General features: G+C 40.7%; 1 protein-coding gene across 1 annotated transcript in view; it reads left to right on the forward strand.

Annotated features, from left to right (window-relative positions):
- The window catches only part of SVEP1 (sushi, von Willebrand factor type A, EGF and pentraxin domain containing 1), a 169,305-nt gene that overhangs the window by 69,944 nt on the left and 78,077 nt on the right, over positions 1-21,284 (forward strand). Inside the window, exons 10-25 of the mRNA XM_065406573.1 lie at positions 412-519; positions 792-923; positions 2,637-2,831; positions 4,898-5,019; positions 8,572-8,680; positions 9,901-10,092; positions 10,455-10,688; positions 11,492-11,653; positions 12,662-12,823; positions 13,651-13,812; positions 14,394-14,485; positions 16,377-16,473; positions 17,519-17,632; positions 18,549-18,662; positions 19,848-20,049; positions 20,821-20,978. Of these exons, the coding sequence (XP_065262645.1) occupies positions 412-519; positions 792-923; positions 2,637-2,831; positions 4,898-5,019; positions 8,572-8,680; positions 9,901-10,092; positions 10,455-10,688; positions 11,492-11,653; positions 12,662-12,823; positions 13,651-13,812; positions 14,394-14,485; positions 16,377-16,473; positions 17,519-17,632; positions 18,549-18,662; positions 19,848-20,049; positions 20,821-20,978 (2,355 nt within the window). The remainder of the gene's footprint in view (positions 1-411; positions 520-791; positions 924-2,636; positions 2,832-4,897; positions 5,020-8,571; positions 8,681-9,900; positions 10,093-10,454; positions 10,689-11,491; positions 11,654-12,661; positions 12,824-13,650; positions 13,813-14,393; positions 14,486-16,376; positions 16,474-17,518; positions 17,633-18,548; positions 18,663-19,847; positions 20,050-20,820; positions 20,979-21,284) is intronic.

The following is a 21,284-nucleotide window of genomic DNA, read 5'->3' on the forward strand; positions in this document are numbered from 1 at the left end:
AAAGTCTTGTTGGTCAACTGGAGACTGTTGGTAAATTTTTCTGACAATGGACCAACCTCAGAGGCACAATAAACAGTGGAGTAAATTATACATTATTTAGTGGGCGTAAGATAGTTTACATTGCTCAACAAGGCAGCCCAAGGGTGGGACTGTGCAGGAAAGACATTCAACCAGAGAGTTTAAAATAAAGCCACTCTCCCTAATTTATCTTCTGATGCTTTTCCTGGTCTAACCCTGCACTTCCATTCTTTTGGCATATATATTACAGCAGCTTACTCTCAAACACACACCCACTTATCCAGTTTTACAGATGTGGAACTTAAAACACCCTTCACATCACCTCTGAGTTTGACCCATGACTTGTCTACTGTTCTGTGATCAAATTTCACGCTGTCTCTTCAACTTCTCTAGATGTAGAATCCCCTGTAATCGATAGATGCAGATCTCCACCTCCAATTCAGGTATTGGAGAACGAGTACAGAGCAACATGGGAGGAGCCTCAGTTCTCGGACAACTCAGGTGAGATAATGCAGCTCAAGAATATTCGAAACAGCCGAAGAGTGGTTAGGTCCATACAGTTCCTACATGGCACCCCTGGGATTAGGATATCATTTTTTAGCAACATACCAGTTTGAACAGGTTTGATTCAGTGCTTACCATGGTTGAGCACATCTGTTACCGAGAAAATTAAAAAGTCTAAATTGTCCATTGTGTAGTCAGCCTCTGTAGGGACAGCTGCAATATACTAGGCCAGAAAAACCTTTTCATTGATTTTTTTTAAACAACTCTAGGAGCGGCCCTGACTATCACTAAAAGTCATTCACCTGGAGATCTCTTCCTCAAAGGAGAGACAACAGTTCAATACACTGCCACAGACCCCTCAGGAAATAACAGGACATGTGAGATCCACATTGTCATCAAAGGTTTGTTATTTGATCGTCTTCTGGCCATTGACACAAAATTATGTAGTACTGGTAAAAATGCAATTATACATATCAGTCACCATCAGTCAGTTTAATGTTCAGTGCTATGAATAATTCACTGGTAAGTAACAAGTGTGTGTGTAATATAATACTTGTTATAAATGTGCATATGTATACAGCACCAATGTGCTTTTGCATTCCAGTCTCACTGTTTTACACCAGCGTAACTCCAGTGAAATCAGGTCGATCAATAAAATCAATTGAGTTATATGGCAAAACTCTGGAGTAACAGAGTAGTGTACTCCATACATTCAAAATAGGTATAAAAGCCACTAAAGATTTTACTCAGAAGTCCAATAAAACTTCAGGCAGTTGTCCAATTATTTGTCAACAAGAAGCATAGCCTAAAATGTGGTCTACTTTCTGTTCAGCAGAATGGAAGATTTCTCTGGACAGATTTTTTTTAATAAACTGCTAATATCCTAACAGGAAACGGAACACTTTCTAGCCTTTATAATTGAGTTTACACATGTATAAGTGTGCATAAGTATGGGGGTATGTATTATATGGAGGAAAAAAAGCGGGGGGGGGGAGAAAGAGAGCCCCAACCAGCGGGCCAACAATCAGTTAGGAAAATCAATCACTCAGAAGTTAGCAAATGCAGATTTACGGTTGAAAATTCAACTTTAACTTGGCCCCCTACTGCGTACGCCTTAAAACTGGGTCTCACTTTTACATCATGGTAAATTATTTAATTAATACAATATTTAATATTGTATAAACTGGAATTTTGTGTCTATCCTTAGAAACAGTAAGTTACAGGAGTACATACAGTCTTCAGATTTGGAATGATTTTTAAGTCTCAGTGAGATCTACAGAACAAGCCAAGTTTGAATAATACAAATTTGGTTGTTTCAAAATTATGAATATTGAGAGACTTCAAAGTGAAACTTAATTCAATTTTTTTAATTGATTCAAAGATATTGGGGTTTAGAACATTAGGCTCACTTCACTTGTTCTCTGATTTGGCTTTATTTCAAGCTCTTGGATATTTCAAACTCAGTATCATCTCAAACTCTTAGCCACTGAACGTCAAACACTAACAATTTGAAAACTACTATAAACCTATTTTCTTCACACTTGGCTTGTTAATTATATTTTACTGAGGCTTTAAAAATCTGCCCAAATCTGAAGATTATAGGTCTGATTTTGATCACTTATACACTAGCATAAATCAGGAGTAACTCCACTAAAGTCAATAGAATTCCACCAGTGTAAGGCTGATTGACATCAGAATCAGGTACTATATGTAATGTACTGTAACTTACTGTGTGTACGGTTGTGTAAAAGGTTCTAGTTAATATTATGTATTATGTTAATAGATGAATAATTTAGCATGCTCTAAAGAGAGACCCCAGTTTTAAGCAAAAGCATACAGGGCTTTCAGTTTTGCATTTCCACGCTTTTGGTGCTTGATTTTTTTTTCAACCTTTGCATTTCTGGATTTTAAACTCCCACGATGGGATTTTCAAAAGTGCTTAACATTTGCCTAATTTTCCTTCCATTGAAGTCAATAGTAATACTCCTGTTGATTTCAGGGGAAGCAGAATTAAACCAAGTGCTTTGAAAATCCTATCCCTCAGGGTTTCCTGTGTACTTGTTTATATTACTCTAAAAGCGATCCTTATGTGAACGGAATATATTTTTTCACAGGTTCTCCCTGTGAAATTTCCTTTACCCCAGAGCATGGGGATTTTATATGCATTGAAGACGAAGCAGGTGTTAACTGCACATTACGCTGCATGGATGGTTATAACTTTACAGCAGCGTCAACTGAAAACTACTATTGTGCCTATGAGGATGGTATCTGGAAACCACCATATTCTACTGAATGGCCTGACTGCTCTTGTGAGTTTTACTTTGATTATTAACTTTTGTTTTTCTGCTCTAAAATGAGCTTGTAATGTCTCCAACAATATTTATAGTTTGGAATGTGATTCAATAACTAGAAATTATAACTGTTTGACATGATAAATTTTCTATTGTCCCTTCCCCTGAACTGTTAAGAGCCTTGTACAAAAAGGGTTTTAGGATTACAATATATTGTTTCATAAACTGGATAAAATATAATAATAAATTTGAGTCTTTGGGGTTTACAAGATAGCAATGGAAACAAAATCTGCATGGCATGTTGGTTAAAAAAAAAAAAAAAAGCAGGTTGAAATAATTTGTCTAGACCAGCGGTTCTCAAACTTCATTGCACCGTGACCCCCTTCTGACAACAAAAATTACCACATGACCCCAGGAGGGGGCACCGAAGCCTGAGCCCACCCGAGCCCCACCGCCTTGGGGGGAAAGAGGGGACAAGCCCAAGCCCAAGGTCTTCAGCCCCAGAAGGGGGGGCCTGTAACCTGAGCTCCGCCGCCCAGGACTGAAGCTGAAGCCTGAGCCCTGTTGCTCAGGCCTGAAACCCTTGGGTTTCAGCTTCGGCCACAGGCGCCGATTTTTCAAAGTGCAGAGGGGTGCTCAACCCCTGGCTCTGCCCCAGGCCCTGCCCTTACTCCACCCCTTCCCCCAAGGCCCCACCTCTTCCTGCCCCCACTCCACCTCTTCCTGCCCAGTTATGCCCCCTTCCCCGAGCGCGCCACATCCTAGCTCTTCCTCCCTCCCTCCCAGCTTCCTGCATGCCGCGAAACAGCTATTCACAGCAAGCAGGAGGCGTGGAGAGGGAAGGGGAGGCGCTGATTGAGGGGGCCCGCCGGTGGCCAGGAGGCGCTGCAGGGAGGGGGAGGTGCTGACCCGTGGAACTGCCAGTGGGTGCTAAGCACCCACCATTTTTTCCCCATGGGTGCTCCAGCCCCGGAGTACTCATGGAGTCAGTGCCTATGGCTTCGGCCCCAGGAGGTGGGGCTTGGGCTTCGGCTTCAGCCCTGGGCCCTAACAAGTCTAACACCAACCAAGGTGACCCCATTAAAACGGGGTTGTGACCCACTTTGGGGTCCTGACCCACAATTTGAGAACCCCTGGTCTAGACTACCGGTGTTGTTACAACTGGAGGAATGGATAACGAAGCTTTAATAAGCTGTTTACAAAAGTTTTTTTGATCTATGGCAAGCTAGACTCTCTCAACCCAGCCAAAATTCCAGTGCAGTTGTGCAAATTAAAATGCATTAAAAATAACTTCACAAAATATAGTCCCTTGATCTTAACCAAATTGTGATCCAACCAGTATTTATCAGAAGTTTCTAATTTGAGATGTGTCCAATCAAAACCTCAGCTTGGACAGCGCCAAACTCTGATGTCATATGAAATCCAAATCTGAATATAGATCCAGATACTTCAAATGAAGCCAATGTTTGTGATGGATTGTACACTCCGTTTCTCATACAAGTAGCCCCCATAGACATCAGCACAAGTCAGGGTGTTCTAATTATGGGTCAACCCAAAATCCTTGATCTGAATACCCCAGAGTTTTGGGTTGCTTGAAATCTGAATCAGAATTTTGCATTTGGAGCCAAGCTGTATTAGTAATAAGCATTAATTTCTCCCTCTCAGGTGTATTCAAAAATACATGCTAAAAGGTTTGATGGTTTAAAAAAAAAATCCATAAAACTAACAGATTCTTTTCCATTAGGAAAATGCTGAATCATGTCAACAATGGATATTTAATAGCTAGGAACTTCTACACTAAATTGTTCAATACAGTGTGTGTACTGGAAATGTAATTACTATCCATGGATTTCAGTTGTTGCCACATTGTGCTCTATCTGATGAAAGTAGTTGGATATATTTTATTGTAACAGTCAAGTTTACCAGCTTTTTCTTCTGTCCTTATATTCCTCTGTTGTGACCTATATTTAAAGATAACCCATTGAGTTCAGATAATTTTAGTATAATCCTGTCCATAGTATCCTTTTGAAACTGTTACTCTAAAATCACAAACAATAAAAGCGTCTTTCCCCAACTCTTTTCAGTAAATCGTTTTGCAAATCATGGGTTCAAGTCTTTTGAGATGCTCTACAGAGCAACGCGATGTGATGACAGCAACCTTCTAAAAAGCTTTGCTGAGGCTTTTCAGAGTGCGCTTGGTAAAATGGTAGGTTAGTAATACTCTTTCATTTTTCATAAACCTTTTTTACCAATATGTTGTCATTTTTTTCCTAACTGTTCTTTTACTGTATCCCTTAGACACTTGAAAGGGAAGTCTGTTCCATTTCAAAATATAAAATGTCTCCATTATAGGCAAAGTTCGTTGGTTTGTTATTGTAGGGATTGCTGTGCAAACCCTCGTACCGTTGTTTGCATCCATAAATCGGAGAGTTAACCGTAGTCTTTGTCTTGGAGTTGTGGTAAGATTTTCAAAAGTGCCTTGTGACTTAGGGCTTGTCTATTTGAACCCTGAGTATATATCTACCCGCACTAAGTGTCCGTGTGGACCCTGCTGCTGCATTATAAAGGCTCCACTTTGATCTACTGTGCGCTTTGATCTACTCCTGTTTACACCCCCAGATTGCTGCATATTAAGTGTTTTTGTATAGACGAGCCCTTAGGAGCCCAAATCCTATGGATTTACAATGGGATTTGTGCCCCTAAGTCATTTAGGGTGTCTACACAGCAGGCAGGAGCAAGCCAGCGGGGCTCTGAAAATAGCTGGGTAGATAGCGCTTTAAAATTGCCACTTCGGCACTGAAGTGTAGGGAGGGGGGGGTGGGCTTGAGAGCCGAACTCCAGCCTAAGCCACAACTTCAAAGGGCTGTCTGCACAGCTATTTTTAGGGCACTAGCCCCGCTAACCCACGTCTGTTGGGTTGACCCAGGCTGGGAGGTTCGCTTCCATGGGCTGTGTTGATGCACCCTTTGATGCTTTTGCAAACCCCACCCTGCACCCCCAATATAGCACTTTTCTTGACATTCGGGGACTATGGCAAAAAATTCAAATCTGGGGCCTAAATTTAGGCACCTAAATCCAGAAGTCGGTACCTAAATTATTAGCCTTCTGTTCCGAGCTGTGGCATCCTGATCGCTGATATTATAATCAATAAGAGCTCCCAGTACTCAACATCTTTGAAAACCTGGCCACCTAAAGACAGATTTATCTGCTGAACTTTCTTTGAACTTGTATGCTGAATGCCTGGGTGACCTGCTCAAGCCACAGAGCACACTGTTGTCAGGCCTGGTGACCTGCTGGGTCCTGATCTGTGCTCAGGCCAGTAGTTCACAACCAGTGGGACACAGTCTTGAAGCGGGTTATGAGAGGGTTGCAAGTAAGTTGCACTGTACCATCTGAGAAAGCAGCAAACTCACTAGGACCCAGGTATGCTGGATGCGAAGGAGTAGCATGCTCCCTTGTCCCTCTGTGTCTCCTGCCTCCACCCCAGCTCTATACACTCCTGTCCATCATCCCAGAGCAGATCCTCGGCCCCTTTCTTCCCCACACTTGTCCATTGCGTGGCTCCAGGCAGAAGAAGCAGTACTTCGAGGGGCTTTGGAATCTGCTTCCCTGCCGATTGAACCAGTGCTGCCCCAGAACTGAGGGCTGTGTGGGTAGAGGACAACGCAGAGGGGAGAAGAGAAAAGCACCACCAACCAAAGCATCTTCTCCCCACAGAAGCATCATCAACCCCCCAGCCCAGCAGCCCTCATTGTCATACAATTTTATTTGGCTCACATACCCCAAAGACTTCTGAGTCACTGCAGTCACCTGATGCCACGCTCTGAATGGTGCAGGACATACGCAAGACTTCAGAGTCATTCTCTGATTGAAGACATCTGTGTCGTTCCCTCCTATTGGCTCAGCTTTATTTTCTTTCTGTGGAAGATCCTGGCTGGTTTTCCTTCCATTCCTCCTCTTTGATAGCATATTATCAACTGTGCGTGAGCCCAAAGTGCCGAGTAAAAACATTAGCTAAAATGACAAGCATGGAATACTGAACATAAGAACTCCAGTTGACTGGTGAAAAACACTTGAAGATCTGCCCAAGCATTTACATTAAAGTGCAATAAGCTGGAGAAAGCAAATCCAAAAGTCCATTTAAATATGTCCAATCCATTTCCAAAGACTCTTGGAATCCCAGCAGTGATCCAACGGGGAAAAAAATAAATCACCAGCTTCCAAACACACAAGCCACAGGGATAAGCGCCTAGTGAGAGGCGAGGGGGAGAAAGTAAATGCTAACAAAAGCCACTTCCTTGGACACATCCTGCAGGAAGGATATCCTGAAAAGCAACAGACTGGGTTAAATCAAAGAAAGCTCAGCTGCCCCTGCATTCAGCTCTGACGTGGTCACCACTCCCTTCATTGAGGGGGCAATTCTCCCTTAGCCATGGAAGTTCTGTGCAAAGTTCTCTGCACTGCTTAAGCACCTGCTAGAAGTTGCACAAGGGGAATGCAGGTTGAACAGCTATGCAATGATGCCTTTGCCTCTTCTGTGTCTTTTTGTTGGCCCTAGCCCGAGACAATACCCATGCAACTCGCATGAAAAGGCTACGGCTGTTAAAGCAGAGCAGCTTCACACCTGGCCTCACAATGCAGGTGGATTTTACCTCTGCGTCCCCTCCATGCTCAACCCACATTCAGTCCAAATGTTCAGGCTTCAAATTGCATGCAAACTATGGAGATAAATCACATCATCTCCATTCTTCTTCTCCCATCCATTACCCTGCTATGAAATTATACCAAATGGATATAGTGAATTCACTGCAGCGCAGAAAATATTTTCCTCTTTAATTTTATAGCCTATTTTCTTTTGTACAGTGTGATGGTACAGCATGTTACAATCTACTCTCGCTGTAACACCGTCTTTTATTGTAAGGTTTTATTGAGGAGAGACTTGCAGTTTTGTTTAGGGCTAATAAAATCTCCCAGTAGGATCAAATTACTGTAAATTTCCATTGGTTTCACAGGAAAGCTTTCTTCATCTGCAACCTACTATGTTCAGCAGTATTTTAGTAAGATCTCTGTCTATAATATTATAAACCCACTTAAGTGAAACAGTGAATTGTACTTTAAAGCATACTCCAGTGGGGAAATGAATCTTTTGAACAATAAATCACCAGGCCTAAAAGCAAATAGTTCTGCACTTTTATAGCACTTCCATCTGAGGATCTTACAAAGCTTTACAGATGTTAATGAGTTAAGCACCTACACCATGGTGGCATTGGGAAGTACTGTTATCCTTATTTTGTAAAATAGAGGCCCAGCGAAGTTAAATGAATTACCCAAAGACACACAGAGCTAGAGCTGGGACTGGGATCTAGATCATTCCATTTTGTGCTTTAATACAAAACTATTCTTCCTCTCAAGTGATTTTCCTTATTGTGCATATATCCTTGCAATTACCCAAAGACACACAGAGCTAGAGCTGGGACTAGGATCTAGATCATTCCATTTTGTGCTTTAATACAAAACTATTCTTCCTCTCAAGTGATTTTCCTTATTGTGCATATATCCTTGCAAGAATTCTGACACTGCACAAGTTCCCACAAAGGTGAGAGGAAATCCTGAACGCACGAGATTTAAACGGTTTGATTGTAATAGCTATGCAGGATGAAATCTGATGTCAGAGAACAGGCAAGACTGGGTACTTTGTCCTGAGATTAGATTATATGTTAGTCTGTTTGTTTAATAGCTTGTCTATTTCTATTTACAGGTCCCATCGTTCTGTAATGATGTCGATGACATTGACTGCAGATTGGAGGATTTGCCACAGAAACATTGCCTAGAATATAATTATGACTATGAAAATGGATTTGCAATTGGTAATTTAATTACTGTGTCGCTTGCTAGCCATAAAGGTTTAATGTGGTTTAAATACATTTAGCTCTGCTAAACCATGGTGTGGTGGGTACATTTAGCTCTTGTAGATTTAAGCATGCTGTGTGGAAGATTTAAAGAAAATAATTACAGAGCACTTGAGACACTAAACAGTTAAACAGTAGATCTGAGAAAATATTACAGTAGCCTGTCTGTTTCATACACTGCACATGTTGGGGAAAAGATGACTAAGGTGCCTCATACTATACAAGAACAATAAAACTATGAAACTGTTTGGCTAGTCTTGAAAGAAAACGGGTTTTCAAAAACCATACATTTTGAAACCAAAACATTGAAGAAGGAGACAGGGTGATTCTGGGAATTGTTAATGTAACTGAGGGGAGTCTTTCATTTTTGTCACTGATTTAAATCAAACCTGACATATGTGCACAAGTTTACATATTAGCAGTAAGTAAGGATAACTGTGTGCTTAAGACTGCAGGATTGGGGCCTTGGTTAGTGACTGACGGTCGTTAGGAGGAAACAATGATTAAATCTCCACTGATGTCTCTGGAATTTCTCCACATTTACATCTGTGTAGCTGAGATCAGAATTTGGCTCATGTTCTTTAGCGACAATAGTTTAAAAGATCAGTTATGAAATAGTCACAGAACGTAATTCCAAGGTTCTGGGGTTAATTTGCCATTAGTTACTTATAATCTAAATAACGATGCTCAGTTATATGCAAAGATTATTTATACTTCCTTTTTTTTCTAAAAAGAAATGCTGAATGGAACAGGCAAAAGTTCTTCAATTCCAACCATTATAAAAAGACACTTTACGTACAGAACCACTTATTTAAACAGTCCAGGCCAAATGAATATATGGTACAATTTATAACTTTAGGGGTGTAACACCAGGTATAAATTTGACCCAATATGCTTAATATGGACTGGATAGCTAAGGGGATTGGAGGTGGAGCCTTTTGCCACTAGAGGATTTATATGAGTGAGACCCAGTTCAGCAGTGACCAGATGTGTTAATCTCACAGCTATTCAGTCTCCTACATGAAATGAGTGTGAGGGTCTAGTTCCTCCTGGACAGATGCCCACATCTCAGAAACCACTATGCGGTGGCACTTGTTGGCACTCTTGGGAATGAACCAAAGGCCTGAATGAGCATGGAGGCAGAACTCCCTTCCGACCACTTTTGCTTCTTGTTGCAGGACCCGGTGGCTGGGGCGCAGCAAACCGTCTGGATTATTCCTACGATGACTTCCTTGACATTGTGCAGGAGGAACAGCTACAAACGCCTCTCTCTGGCGCTGTGAAAACAGCGCCCTCCCGGGTCAAGAGACACAAAAAACTCAACATTCCAATGACAGATCACAAAATTAAGTTAATATTTAATATCACTGGTGAGGAAAAACTTCCCTTTCCTGCTCCTCCTTTTTATAATTTACTCTTAACAAAATATTACATTGTCTGGAGTTCATGAAGCCAGCAGGAAATGCAGGCTACAGGCTTCTCACTGAGTTTATAGTCACATTTTCTCACTCGCTCATTTCTTGGGTAGCATATTTGTGTGGTCAGCACTATATATACTATATATTGCCCACTTTACATTTTGGTACAACGTGGGTTTGTGTGGTCAATTCCCGTTGACCATAGTAACAATGATCACTGCTTTTTTGGTCCACTCTTATAGACTACTGCGGCCTGAATAGCAATAAAATCTGTAACACACTGTGTATGCCTGTGGTTTCTTTTTATATTCCAGCTAGTGTGCCGTTGCCCAATGAAAGGAATGATAGTGTGGAATCAGAAAACCAGCAGCGGCTTCTTAAAACTCTAGAGACTATCACAAACAGGCTGAAAAGGACACTCAAAAAGGAACCCATGTATTCTTTTCAGTTTGCCTCAGAACTGGTTGTAGCTGACAGCAACTCACTGGAAACTGAGAAAGCCTTTCTGTTCTGCAGACCAGGTTCAGTTCTGAGAGGGCGAATGTGCGGTAAGCCAAAAGCTCTGTATCTCCTGGGCCTTATATCCTGTATATGTGATTTAAAAAAAAAAAAAAAAAAGTTTTGGGGAGATATTTGTTTGGAATGGGGTATTGGCACAGGCATCACAGGATTGCGGTAGCTGAGACCTGCCAAAGCAATTTATTATCTAATGCTTTGTGCAGTCTGCTTTCTGAAGGGTGGGCTGCTCCAAAAAATGGCTATGTAAAAATACGCCTTACCTAACAGTTCTGCTCCCTGTATGAACTTGATCACATTGATTCACACTGCTGATGAAAATGATTATTCACAGCCTTTACTACGGTTAGCCCTGCCATTCCAGCATAGCTGAGAGAGAGAGAGAGAGTGAGCTGGATCCTATTCATAGATCATAGAAGATTAGGGTTGGAAGAGACCTCAGGAAGTCAGCTAGTCCAACCCCCTGCTCAAAGCAGGACCAACCCCAACTCAATCATCCCAGCCAGGGCTTTGTCAAGCCAAGCCTTAAAAACCTCTAAGGATGGAGATGGAGTCAGGGAATCACCCACTCTCCCCTCAGGCAGGGAGAGACAGTCCATTCCTTCCTATGCATCATGAATACAAATGTTTACAAAGTTCCAGTCAGTTCCCCCCTATGCAAACCCAGTCATGTCAGTGAGGTTGCACAGATGTCACTGAATCCACATAGCCAAGATTGAGATAAAGCGAGTTAGGCTAAATGGAGTTGCCCTGAAATACCAAGAAGAGCATCTGCTTATTGTCAGGTATTCCATGGTTAACCTGTGTTTTATTTTTTGCTTCTCTGAAATCCCAGTTAACTGCCCTTTGGGTACCTATTATTCTCTGGAGCACCGCACTTGTGAAAGCTGCTGGACTGGATCCTATCAAGATGAGGAAGGGCAGCTGGAATGCAAAAGTTGCCCATCCGGTAGTTATACCGAATACCTCCACTCCAGGAGTATCTCTGAATGTAAAGGTGCGAGCTCAGCATTCAGAAAATCGCTTTTAAAGTTGACTTCTAATGCTTGAAACTACCGAGCATTGCAAAATGTAACTAGAATAGCACCATAGAAAATTAAATGGATTGTTGTGTTACTTTATAGCTTTTGCTCCTGTGTGGGTACATATGGGGAGGGGAGAATACCAAGGTATTGAGAAGATATCTAGAATGCCATTGCTTGTACCTCTTAAGTGTCAGTGGAGCAGGCTGCTAGGGCCAGCAGTGCTTGACACCTGAAAGGTGGTGTAGCTCGACAGGTTGAGAGCCAGGGACCTCTTTGCCCCAGTTAATATTCACAGGCTGAGAGAGTGCATGTTGCAACACTGAAAGGGAAGTGTATACATAGTGCTACATCTTAGTACACGTCTCCCTGCCAACATCCTCTACACCTCCCAAGCAATAATACCTCTTGGCACTGTCATTTCTGTGTCCCACCTTGCACCGTTCTGCCTCGAAGCCACAAGAGAGCTCTCACTTTGCACCTTGTATATGAAATAACGATTGGTATTTTCTAGTTACTGTTGTTTAATTGGCTTTGTTAGTTAAAATATGAATTGCTAACAATAAACAATCTGCAGCAGATTGGAATATAATACACTATAACGAGTTTATATCTTGCAAATACACTATCAGTAATTTGCAGCCCACCAGCCATCACAGAATTGCATTTTCTTTATTCTGTGCGTTGCACATTTCATTGTACAGCCTGTGGTTTAGATGTGTCCATGAAATTAATGAACAACCTCAGAATAAATTAAATGCATTTAGAGAGGGGATTGATGCTATGTGCTTTCTGTACTTTGCTTAACACTGCACAGAGCATCGTCTTCTGGTTTACAAATGTCCTGGTAGCTCTTTCTTTCAAGGATTGCGTGTCAATATATTATAAAGTGTTACCTTTATTTTTAAGGGACAGGAGACATACTTTATGTTAGATATTGCTTAGCCTTATGCCTAATCTTTATGTATTATTTTGCCTTTTAGCTCAGTGCAAGCAGGGAACGTACTCACCTAATGGTCTTGAAACCTGTGAGTCATGTCCTCTTGGCACATATCAACCTGTATTTGGATCTAAGAACTGCATCGCCTGTCCAGAAAACATGTCAACAGTGAAAAGAGGAGCTGTGGATATCTCAGCATGTGGAGGTTTGTGAAGATAAGGCCAGTGAAATTCCTGAAAACAAAATGTTGCTAAATACCATCCACGATAGCCCCATTTATCTGACCTCAGGTTACCTGCAGCTCCTGGCTGACTGCAGTGCAGTTATGTCACCCAGCAGCAGTGTACATAATTTTTTGCTGCATATCAAACACCTGTTTTTCTGAAAGATTTCAGAGATGGGGTTGTGCTGTATGCACACAGAATTCTAGGGTAAACCCTGTGTCAGATATCCAGATGGCGATGTGATAATAAAATGTTTTCTTTTTTATTTATAGAAAACACTACTAGATGTTTTGTAACAATCGTGCAGGCAATAGCCAGTCATTTTGTGAGTCAAAATCCTGAGGGCCTTACTCAGTTTTTACTGAGTCTGCTTTCAAAAGTAAACTACCGTCAATGGGTTCTGTCTTGGCCTAGGCCCCTTTGGGGCAGTCGCACCCCAAGGGCTCATGAGGAGAACAGTCCACAGTGAGAGTGGGACAGGGAAGAGAATCTGTCTCCAGGTGTTGACCTTGTTGAAAATATGTTTGTGCATTGCAAGGACTGCAGTGTGGGGTGTTTGGTTGAATTTGAGAACTGTCTACGTAGGAACAAAGATTACATGGAAACATTTCTCTGGTTTTATAAAGAGCTTATTTGGGGCCATAGTTAACCTGAGTGACCCTTTAAATAAGCACACATTTTGGTTGTGAAATTCTCATGATTATTGGCCTAGTCTTGTAGGACTAAGGCAAAAACTGCCTTATGATGGTGAGGAAAAGATCATGCAGTAGGAGCCAGCAGTCATTAGAGTTTGTTTTGCACTTTGCAGTACCTTGTCCAGCAGGGGAATTCTCTCGCTCTGGTTTAATGCCTTGCTACCCCTGCCCCCGGGACTACTATCAACCAGACCCAGGAAAGTCCTATTGCTTATCTTGTCCCTTTTATGGGACAACTACGATCATTGGTGCCAGATCCATCACAGACTGTTCAAGTAAGTTGATTAATTTTCTCCAGAGAATGTGACTGAGGGGGAGCAGGATCTGGCCCTTAGGGAAAATTGGGTCCATTCAAAGGAAGAATAGACCATTCTCCTTCCACAATGTTCGCCACATATTTCTACCAATGCAGCACCCGTGCTAGTCCTTTCCTGGGTTATCTCTGAGTTATCAGAAGCTGACAGTCACACCCAATTGTGGATGATTGTGTGATATGGATTAAGGTTCCCTAAGAGAACCTAGATTGTAACCCCATTGGAAAAAATGAGAGTTTTGCCTTTGGCCTATAAAAACTACCTTGAGGTAGACAGACTAACGTGATTTATGTGACCATCTAAGCTCTAAGTCAGGACTGGAGAGGAATAAATCTAACGAGTGAATTCACCACAGTTCCCCACCCTTTCTTCATTTATTATAGATGTTCATGTTTTGGAATTGACTGTGTTTTTACTGTAAGTTTTGGTATTTATTCCCACAAATCCACTTCCCTCATAGCATTTTTTAAATGCATCAATGCAATGCAATTAGGGTCTTGTCAAGCTGCATTAACAGCTGCTTTCATAATAATCCTGTTTAGGTTTTGGCTCTACTTTCACAGCGGCCGAGGAGAGTGTAATGGTACCAGTCTCTCCAGAAAATATCAGCAAGCAGTACAAAGTCAGCAGTCAGGCAAGGACAAGATTTTTTTTTTTTTTTTGAATGATGCTAGCTGTAATGGAAGAAACAGAGTATCTGATGCCAATATTAAATGGCTAATGCCTTCCAGAATATAATTGTGATACTGAGTTTACTTTCCAAACTAGGCAGCTATAATTACCATGGGGGCTACCTTTATTTGATTAAAGTGATCAAACATTGTGCCCTATAACTCCATAGCTGGCTTATATATATATATATATATATATATATATATATATATATATATATATATATATATATATATATATTAGTCCTTAATTATGCAGCAGAAATAAAAAAACTGTATTCACATTTTCTAATAATCTCTTCCACTCAATGATAATTTAATAGTGATTCACTAAAATATTGTATTTTAAAATTCTACTACAATAATAGAACAGTAGTATTTGGGAGAAGGAGATTTGATCCAGTCAAAGGCAGTCTTAGATTTAGAAGCATGATAACATTAGCCTGACATAAAAAATGTCACTAAACTTTTATTTAAAAAAAAAACATAAAACCCCCAACTCCTTGCAGTTGGCAGGTCTGCCCCTCATCTGATCAGTAGCTCCTATGCTGGTGATCAGTGTCTCTTTTATTTGGTCTCTTTTTCATTTTAGTCTTCCAGGAGATTACTTCTGGCTTCCAGGTTCTGGTTCCGAAGTATTTATTTTCATTTATTTGTTTTGATTTATATAAATTTAAGAAGAGATGTCAGATAAGTCAAGTATGACCCATTCTGCAAATCCTTTCTCCTGTGATTAGCCCTCTCAAAATACATGGGATCACTCACATGAGTGGAGACTATTCCCAGGACTGTGGGTTTGCATGAAAGGCCCCCATTGTTGTAACTCAGAAAAGACCACCCTGTCTCAGAATCAGGTTGTGAGAAGCTAAATTACATGAATAAAGTTGTTAAGTGATAAATTAGACCTGAACTATTAGCTTATAATACATGCAGTCCACAAACTTAGGCCCCAATACAGCAAGCATGGGAGTTTTCCCATTTAAGTCAATAGTACCATTCATGTACTTAGTTAAGCACGTGCTTGAGTGATTTGCTGAAGTGAGGCCTGCTACCAAAGTACAAATAAATAACAATAACTAGAATGCTAACATCTGAAAAAGTCCCTTTCATGCCACTAGCTTCAGGTATTTATTTCTGTATTCTTTAGATTAGGGGTGGCTAAAATACAGCCTGTAGACCTAATGCAGTCCACAGTGTGCCCTGACTCACCTCTCCCAGTAACTACAGATGGCTAATGGCAGGGATACATTACCAACCTCTGTGGAGAGGAACGGAATTAAAAAGAAATGTTAGAGAATGGTGGGGTAAAGACATTTTTTTTTAAATGCTGTTACATGTCAGTCATTGTTAGGTTCTGTAGAGAAAGAGCTGCAAACATCTAGTAACTGTTAAATAGAGCACCCAAAACTCCCATTACAAGTATTAACTTCAGCTGTCTAGATGCTTCCTCCATGGAGCAAAGAATGGTTAAGGGGGAAATTGACCTCAGAGAAGGTGCTTGCTGTAGAAGCTTGCTGGAAAATTGCTGCTAATGAATAGTCTCACAGTTCAGCACATCACTTAGATTTTATGTTATAAACTGTGAGTTGAGATTGTTTTACACAATTACAGACAAAAGATACACGTACTCTATAAAGAAAGTGAAATCATAAGAGTAATGAACAAGTCAATGAATAAAGACAGAATTTGTGTCACAGACATATGGAGCACTAAAAGGTTATGACCATGAGTTAGAGGTTTGCCAGGTACAGTGAAGTAGTTTGCTGTTTAGATTTGGAATAGATATTTGTCTATGTAATACACATAGTTGTATCTCCACGTCTTTGATAACTGTACTGTTCCCATCTGTGACAGGTTTTTCATGAGTGTTTCCTGGAACCATGCCATAATAATGGCACATGCAAACAACTTGGAAGTGGGTACATTTGCATGTGCCCACCTGGATACACAGGTAAAGTGTGTGTATGTAAGGGGGACATTGTTTCATCATGTGAGGTAGTTAGAAAGTTCTGTTCTGAGGGGAAATTATAACTCCCAGCAGAAAAAGCAGATAATATAATTAATGGAAATCACTATTGCTGACACAGGTTATTCATTATTCTTCACATTTAAAAAAAAAAATGAAGAACTGTTCCCTTTGTTGTTGTATGGTTCATCTCAGTGTTTGTTCTCTAAGAGAGATTTTCAAAAGGCTCATGTTGGCCTATACCAGGGGTAGGCAACCTATGGCATGCATGCCAAAGGAGGCACGCGAGCTGATTTTCAGTGGCACTCACACTGCCCGGGTCCTGGCCACCGGTCCGGGGGGCTCTGCATTTTCATTTAATTTTAAATGAAGCTTCTTAAACATTTTAAAAACCTTATTTACTTTACATACAACAATAGTGTAGTTATATATTATAGACTTCTAGAAAGAGACCTTCTAAAAACGTTAAAATGTATGACTGGCACGCAAAACCTTAAATTAGAGTGAATAAATGAAGACTTGGCACACCACTTCTGAAAGGTTGCCGACCTCTGGCCTATATTGTCTCCTATTGGCATTAATGGTAACATCCCCATTTACTTTAATGTGAGCAGCATCAGACCAAGACTGAATATATTTGAAAATCCCACCCCTTGACCACAACTGTGATCAGCAAGGACCGAGAAACTCACACTGCAGTCCATTAATCCCATTAGGTCCGCCTTTGCATGTATCCATTGTGAGCTCTGCAGTTGCTCCAAAGCAACTGGGTATGTTATATTCCCCAATGATTTTTTTTTTAAGGGTAGAAATGTGCTACGTTTGAAGATCTGGAGCTGATCAGCGTGTATTTTATTATTGCTTGATCTGCACTGTACCTTTCTGATAGCAATTGTCACAGGTCTCTGGTAAATTGCTGTGTTTTTAAAGCAAAGATAATGGTCTGTAATGCCCTCTGTGTTTCTGAGTGATTTAATTATACTTTCTTTCTGTGTTCTCAGTTGTAATCCTGCTTTGTTTTTCAATTTAGGCTTAAAGTGTGAAAAGGAGATTGATGAGTGCAAGTCAACCCCTTGCCTCAATAATGGAGTTTGCAAAGATGGCATTGGGGTGTTCATTTGCCAGTGCCAACCAGGCTATACAGGTGACAGAAGCGATTTAATTGCTTTATAACTCCTCTTTGTAAGGGTGTCAGTTACATGTTGCATAAATAAAATGGACCTGTTAGGGTTATGCTTATTTCTTCAGTGACTTCCAGGGGTGAATCTGGCCTATTATTAGACAGAGAAAACCTTTGGTGTAGGTGAATATTTTGTGAAGTAAAAGGATTAATATTCAAGGTGTGTGTGTGTAGTAACACTTCTGTTCTAAAAAAGGGAATAACAGTGAAGAAATATTAATGAGGCACTTTTGTGGGAAAATGCTAATGAAACCTAATATATTAAGGCCTTGATTCAGCAAGACACTTGTTCAGTTGCCTAACTTCAAGCATGTGAGTAATCCTATGGATGCCTAATTGATACTTTTTCATCTTTTTTCTTAGAACAGGAACATTATTGAAGACACGCACACACACTCTCTCTCTTTCTCTCTCAACAGCACTTTTCACATGCTTGAAGTCTGGCACCTGCTTTTGTACCTTGCTGAATCGAGGTGTTAACTTATTTTATCATTAAATTGCTGATTATCAAATAGGTATCCTCCTTCTATGCACAGATATAAAAAGACCTAGTATTTTCCACCTAAGCAGTCCATACCCTATATCACGTTATCCTATAAAAGCTTTTTATAATCAATATGAATTAAAATTATACATGTGCTGCTGAATGCTTTTTAAACGTTGAGCTCCACTGCCTCCAAAGTCTCAGTAACTATGTGTATGGATGGGCAACTGTTCACGTTGAATTGCATCCTTGAAAGATTTTATCTCCTGCTCTCAATAACCTTTTATGAGAAATATTTTGCCATTATGGCTTTCAAAACCGATCACTACAGGATACGTACCATGTATGTATTAAAATACTGTGTATATCGTGTCTTGTAACTATTATTGCTTGAAGGTTTACTGTGTGAGGAGGATATAAATGAATGCAGGTCCAACCCATGTGTGAACGGAGCACTTTGTGTTGATGACATCAATGCTTATCACTGCACATGTGCAGAAGGATTCACAGGTAAGCTGTATTTCTTTTAACCAGAAAAATTTTACCTTATGCTCACTAATGTGGAAGCAAAAAGTACAGTGTAATTCAAAATTATCTTCATAGATTTGCTATAGGTGTGCATTGATCTAGGCATGTGTAATATTTAGATGAGAAGGTCGTGGTCTGGTGGCTTCAAACGCATGACTGGGAGTCAGGAGATCTGGTTTCTGTTCCCAGCTGTGTATGAGCTTGAGCAAAGAATAGTAATATTCATCTTGATGAAATACTTCTGAGTTGATATACAAAGGTTAAATACTTTTATTATTTATTTATTATTATATAGCAGCATATCCATGGGCCAAAGCCTCCCCATCTCTATTAGAAGTTGCTTCCCATCCCATTTAGCTCTGCAACTTTCTGTTGCTTTGTGTCATGTTAAGGAATGATTTTCTTTTCCTGGGTTTCCAGATTGCCACAAAGCTTTGACTTTAAATCTTACGCAGTTTCTGCAACTTTGCATATCTCACAACTTGAAACTTGATGCACAACTAAACTCCTGGATGGTTTTCTTAAAAAAGTAAAAGGTTCCAACCTCATTTCCATTTTAGCAATACATTCTCTTCTCTGTATCTCTCATCATTTACTCAGAATGGTGTCTCAGCTTCTGATTGTGTGTGTGCTTTTAATATATCCTTGGGGCCCATCCTGCACTCTTCACACACACAACTTCCTGGGAATGTATGGGTTCATGGGAATTTTGGTGATGAAAGATCCAGCCCTTAACCCATATTGAAACCTGAGTATCGTTACTTGACCACTTACAAACTGACAGATGAGACATACTTCTTATTTGAAGAGCCCAACTTACTAACAAAGTTGGTAGCGCTCATTTCTGTACATTCCCAGAAAAAGTTTGTTTTTTAAAATGTTGACAAACGTGTAATGAGGGTTTTATTTCTATAACTGTGAAGCTGATTCCTGCCTCTCCTCTACAGTTGCATCCAATCAATGCAATATATTTTATGCTGAGGAAAAAAGCCAGCCACTCAGCTAATCTGTTGTTTGCCGTTCCCCAAAGAATTCTGTATAATTTTAATTGTCTTCTGGATTTGTCAGAGACACCGAATCCTGGAAATTGGTTCCTGATTGTTCCTAACAGATTTTGAATCTTTTTAAATTGAATGTAAAGCTTTGCTTTGGTCTCTCTCTTCCCAGGCACTCGCTGTGAAACGGAGGTGAATGAATGCCTTTCAAACCCATGTCAAAACAAGGGCATTTGTGAGGATCGAATCAGGAGTTTCCACTGCAAGTGCCTTCCTGGGTTTACTGGCGTCTTGTGTGAAAAAAACATTGATGAGTGTCTCAGCAGACCCTGTAAGAATGGGGCCACATGCAAAGATGGTATCAACAACTTCAGGTGAAAAACTGCTGACAGACTTCCTGTAATAAGCAAAGCCAGATGTGCTGCAGTGTCTGGGTTTCCCCAAAGATTTTAGCAAAGGCTATAGGGCTAATCTGTCAGGTGGTCTCAACATGCACCCCAGTGTGGGAGAAAGGTGGATATTTAAAAAGAAAAAAAAATGTGATGGTGTTATTTTAGCTTTTGTTAAAGGTGTGATAGATAGTGAGGAGAATGTGACGGGGGAGGGGTAGAAAGTGAGAGTGCCTTAGGGCTGCCACCCTTACAGTGTGAGGAAACTTACAGAGTACTATTTTCCTGAATCAGTTTCCCCCCAGGCTGTATTGGCATGGGGAAGGGGGGAGGGGGACCTGTGGCGTTTTTTAACCTTCTATTATAGCGTTGAACAATGATCATCAATTTGTGTATCCCACATGATCAAGTTTCCTGTGATTGTTGGGCTGGGGGAAGATATGGGCATTGATGGACCTCAGCCCTTCCTGTCTTCTATTTTTATGTTTCATCAAGATGAACCTGGACCAAAAAGTTTGTTTCTGGATCCAGATCAGAACTTCTCTGGTGTTTATGGGTGTTCTGCTCTGGTCCATTTTACAGAAAAGGACCCGTCGTGAATTTCAAGGTTCCATACTATTGGAGTGCCTCTCTAATGTTCTGGCTTTTTGTAATGTAACTGGATCTCTCGCGGAAACAAAGAGTGCCTCCAGTCTACAGATGTGTGAGCTTTAAAAGCGGCCACAATAGAAGAGTGTTTTTTGTTTTCATCCTCAGGTGTCAATGTGTGACAGGGTACACAGGCCTGCACTGTGAAGTGAACATCAATGAGTGTGGATCCAATCCCTGTTTAAACCAAGCTACCTGTGTGGATGCCTTGAACTCGTACATTTGTAAATGTCCCCCTGGCTTTACAGGCAGCAGGTGTGAAACAGGTACACAGGACCACAGTGTCAGCAAAAGGTGGCTTGACAAAGCTTCTGGGCAAGAATGATGCCAGCTGAGTTAATACCATATGGCTTCTCTATACAGCGGCTAGCAGGGTGGGGTTTCAATCCTGAGCAAAGCCGTTGCAAGCTACAGCAGTACAAATAATAATAATTAATTTCAAATGTAGCCTGTAAATACAAAGTAACGTCCTGCATGCTAGCAAACAATATTTTGATAATGTTTTTCTTTGCTTAAAAGCACAGTACCCTTTCTGCCGTGCACTATAGGCCTGTGAAGTTCAATTTCAGCTT

The sequence above is a fragment of the Emys orbicularis genome, chromosome 6 (assembly GCF_028017835.1).
Source record: "Emys orbicularis isolate rEmyOrb1 chromosome 6, rEmyOrb1.hap1, whole genome shotgun sequence".
In the NCBI taxonomy this organism is placed as follows: domain Eukaryota; kingdom Metazoa; phylum Chordata; order Testudines; family Emydidae; genus Emys; species Emys orbicularis.